Source organism: Pinus tabuliformis, chromosome 1_1 (genome assembly GCF_031772625.1).
Source record: "Pinus tabuliformis cultivar Carrire ecotype Pingquan chromosome 1_1, CPIR1, whole genome shotgun sequence".
In the NCBI taxonomy this organism is placed as follows: domain Eukaryota; kingdom Viridiplantae; phylum Streptophyta; class Pinopsida; order Pinales; family Pinaceae; genus Pinus; species Pinus tabuliformis.
Genome location: NC_142297.1, coordinates 272,580,240 through 272,583,240, shown reverse-complemented (window position 1 = coordinate 272,583,240; position 3,001 = coordinate 272,580,240). Strand labels below are relative to the sequence as shown.

General features: G+C 37.4%; 1 protein-coding gene across 1 annotated transcript; it reads left to right on the top strand.

Annotated features, from left to right (window-relative positions):
• The first annotated feature begins 2,082 nt into the window (after positions 1-2,082).
• LOC149212592 (toll/interleukin-1 receptor-like protein) lies at positions 2,083-2,703 on the top strand. Its single transcript, XM_089388738.1, has one exon. The coding sequence runs from the start codon at positions 2,083-2,085 to the stop codon at positions 2,701-2,703; it is 621 nt and encodes a 206-aa protein (XP_089244864.1).
• The last annotated feature ends 298 nt before the right edge of the window (positions 2,704-3,001 follow it).

Genomic DNA, 3,001 nt, shown 5'->3' with positions numbered 1-3,001 from the left:
AACTTGGTCGGTGCACTAAAGATAACGCCTAGGTGAGAATGCTTAATGCACTAAAACGAAATTCCAACCACTTCCCTTGTCATTTTCCTTTCCACTTTCTCAAAACAATCAAGATTAAGAAAATAATTCCAATACACATCTAAAATGAAATTTCAAACCACTTACCCACTTAAAAATCCAAAAATATTTAAGTCTCATCCTACAAATAAGTCCCGCATCAAAATACTTATTAAAACAGTTGGTTTCAACTTTATGTCAAACCATGGGAGTTGTTCTCCATAATATGAGAAAAAAAAGTTTGGGAGACCAAAAGAATCCAACTTTTGAAATATGTGATGTCTACTCAATCCAGGGCGAGATCCACTAAACGTGGTCGATGCACTAAAGATAAAGCCTGGGTGAGAATGCTTAATGCACTAAAACGAAATTCTAACCAACTTTCCTTGTCATTTTCCTTTCCACTCTCTCAAAACAATCGAGATTAAGAAAATAATTCCAATACACATCTAAAATGAAATTTCAAACCACTTACCCACTTAAAAATCCAAAAAATATTTAAGTCTCATCCTAGAAATAAGTGTCCCATCAAAATACTTATTAAAACAGTTGGTTTCAACTTTATATCAATCCATAGGAGTTATTCTCCATAATATGAGAAAAAAATGTTTGGGAGACCAAAATAATCCAACTTTTGAAATATGTGATGTGTACTCAATCAAGGGCGAGATCCACTAAACGTGGTCGGTGCACTAAAGATAAAGCCTGGGTGAGAATTCTTAATGCACTAAAACGAAATTCCAACCACTTCCCTTGTCATTTTCCTTTCCACTTTCTCCAAACAATCGAGATTAAGAAAATAATTCCAATACACATCTAAAATGAAATTTCAAACCACTTACCCACTTAAAAATCCAAAAATATTTAAGTCTCATCCTACAAATAAGTGTCCCATCAAAATACTTATTAAAATAGTTGGTTTCAACTTTATGTCAATCCATGGGAGTTGTTCTCCATAATATGAGAAAAAAAATGTTTGGGAGACCAAAAGAATCCAACTTTTGAAATATGTGATGTCTACTCAATCTAGGGCAGGATCCACTAAACGTGGTCGGTGCACTAAAGATAAAGCCTGGGTGAGAATGCTTAATGCACTAAAACGAAATTCCAACCACTTCCCTTGTCATTTTCCTTTCTACTTTCTCAAAACAATCGAGATTAAGAAAATAATTCCAATACACATCTAAAATGAAATTTCAAACCACTTACCAACTTAAAAATCCAAAAATATCTAAGTCTCATCCTACAAATAAGTGTCAAAACGTTTGGGAGACCAAAGAATCCAACTTTTGAAATATGTGATGTGTACTCAATCGAGGGTGGGATCCACTAAACATGGTCGATGCACTAAAGATAAAGCCTAAGTGAGAATACTTAATACACTAAAATGAAATTCCAACCACTTCCCTTGTCATTTTCCTTTCCACTTTCTCAAAACAATCAAGATTAAAAAAATAATTCCAATACACATATAAAATGAAATTTCAAACCAGTTCGCGGCTCATTTTCCTTCCACTTTCTCAAAATAATCAAGATTAAGAAAATAATTTCTCAAAATAATCAAGTATAGAATTTATCGATAATAACGTTTAATGTGAAATTATGACACGTCTTTATGTCGTACCATGCCAGTGGTAGTCAGGTTCGTGCAGACCAAACCATAGGTCATGTGCACTCAACGCGGAAACTGCAGGCACGCGTCACTTTCATCGCATCGTTTATATAATAAATTGAAAAAATTAAAGGAAAGAGGCCATAAATTTCGTTCAATGTAAAGGGTGGACTCCGTTTGCTGAGAAAACCTAGAAGCCTACCGGATTTCAGAGCGGTTTTGTTCTACCAAGTATTTTGAGAGACAGAGAGCGACCTAGGCCGAGTGAACTAGTGGTAACTTGGGGTCATCCGCTGGGAGACACAGCGCAAGAAAGGCCAAGTGAAGTAGTGGTAACTTGGGTCATCTTCTGGTAGCCATTCTGCTCGTCAGAACAACCAGACGATCTTTTAATTTCAATCTGTGAATATAGTATGGCATCCTCATCCACCTCTTATGCCAACGAAAACTACAATGTGTATGATATTTTTATTAATCATTGCGGTCCAGATTACAAGAAACCCTTTGCCACTGATCTCTACAATGCCCTTGGCAAACACGGTGTCAGACCATTTTTGGACATTGAAGAATTGCGAGAGGGAGATGGCCTAACTTGTCAAATCGAAGGCGCTATTCGAACAGCCTCCGTTCACATTACTATTTTCTCTCCCCGATATGCAGAATCGGTGTGGTGTTTGAAAGAGCTCGTATTGATGTTGAAGTCGAAGGCACCTATCATTCCTGTTTTCTACCATGTGCACCCATCAGAACTTCGTTGGACGCAGCGCGAAACTGGACTCTATGATAGAGTCTTGCGCATGCTCCCCTGGGTTTCTCGCATGCTCCCGTGGTTTCTTCGCATGCTCTGCTATACGAGGGTCGAAAATGGTGTGTATGCTCGATCCCTGCGCAAGCTTGGAGAAAAGAAAACAATCCACCGTCAAACTGGTAAAAAAAAGCCGCGATTTGACCCCAACATTATTAAAGAGTGGAAGGACGCTCTTTTTAATGTTGCAGACATAAGCGGTTTTGACCTGGAATCTTATAATGGGTGAGAACTCCGATTCTCTCTGTTAGTCTTAACTTTAATTTGCTAGTGTTAGATTTAATTTATTAGATTTATTGCATTTCTGACTCGCAATTGTATTCTGGATATTGTTTAGTGACGAGCAGCAGCTCCTGGAAAAGGTCGTGGAAGGAGTCTTAAAAAAAAGTTCCAAGAAAGCTCCAAGTTTCCAAATATCCAATGGCTTTGGAATATGAAATTGAAGATTTTGAAAGGGAAATGTATTTGGAGCAGCAAAGCCAGCATTGATTTCAGTGTAGATGTTGATTTCAATGTAGATGCTAATT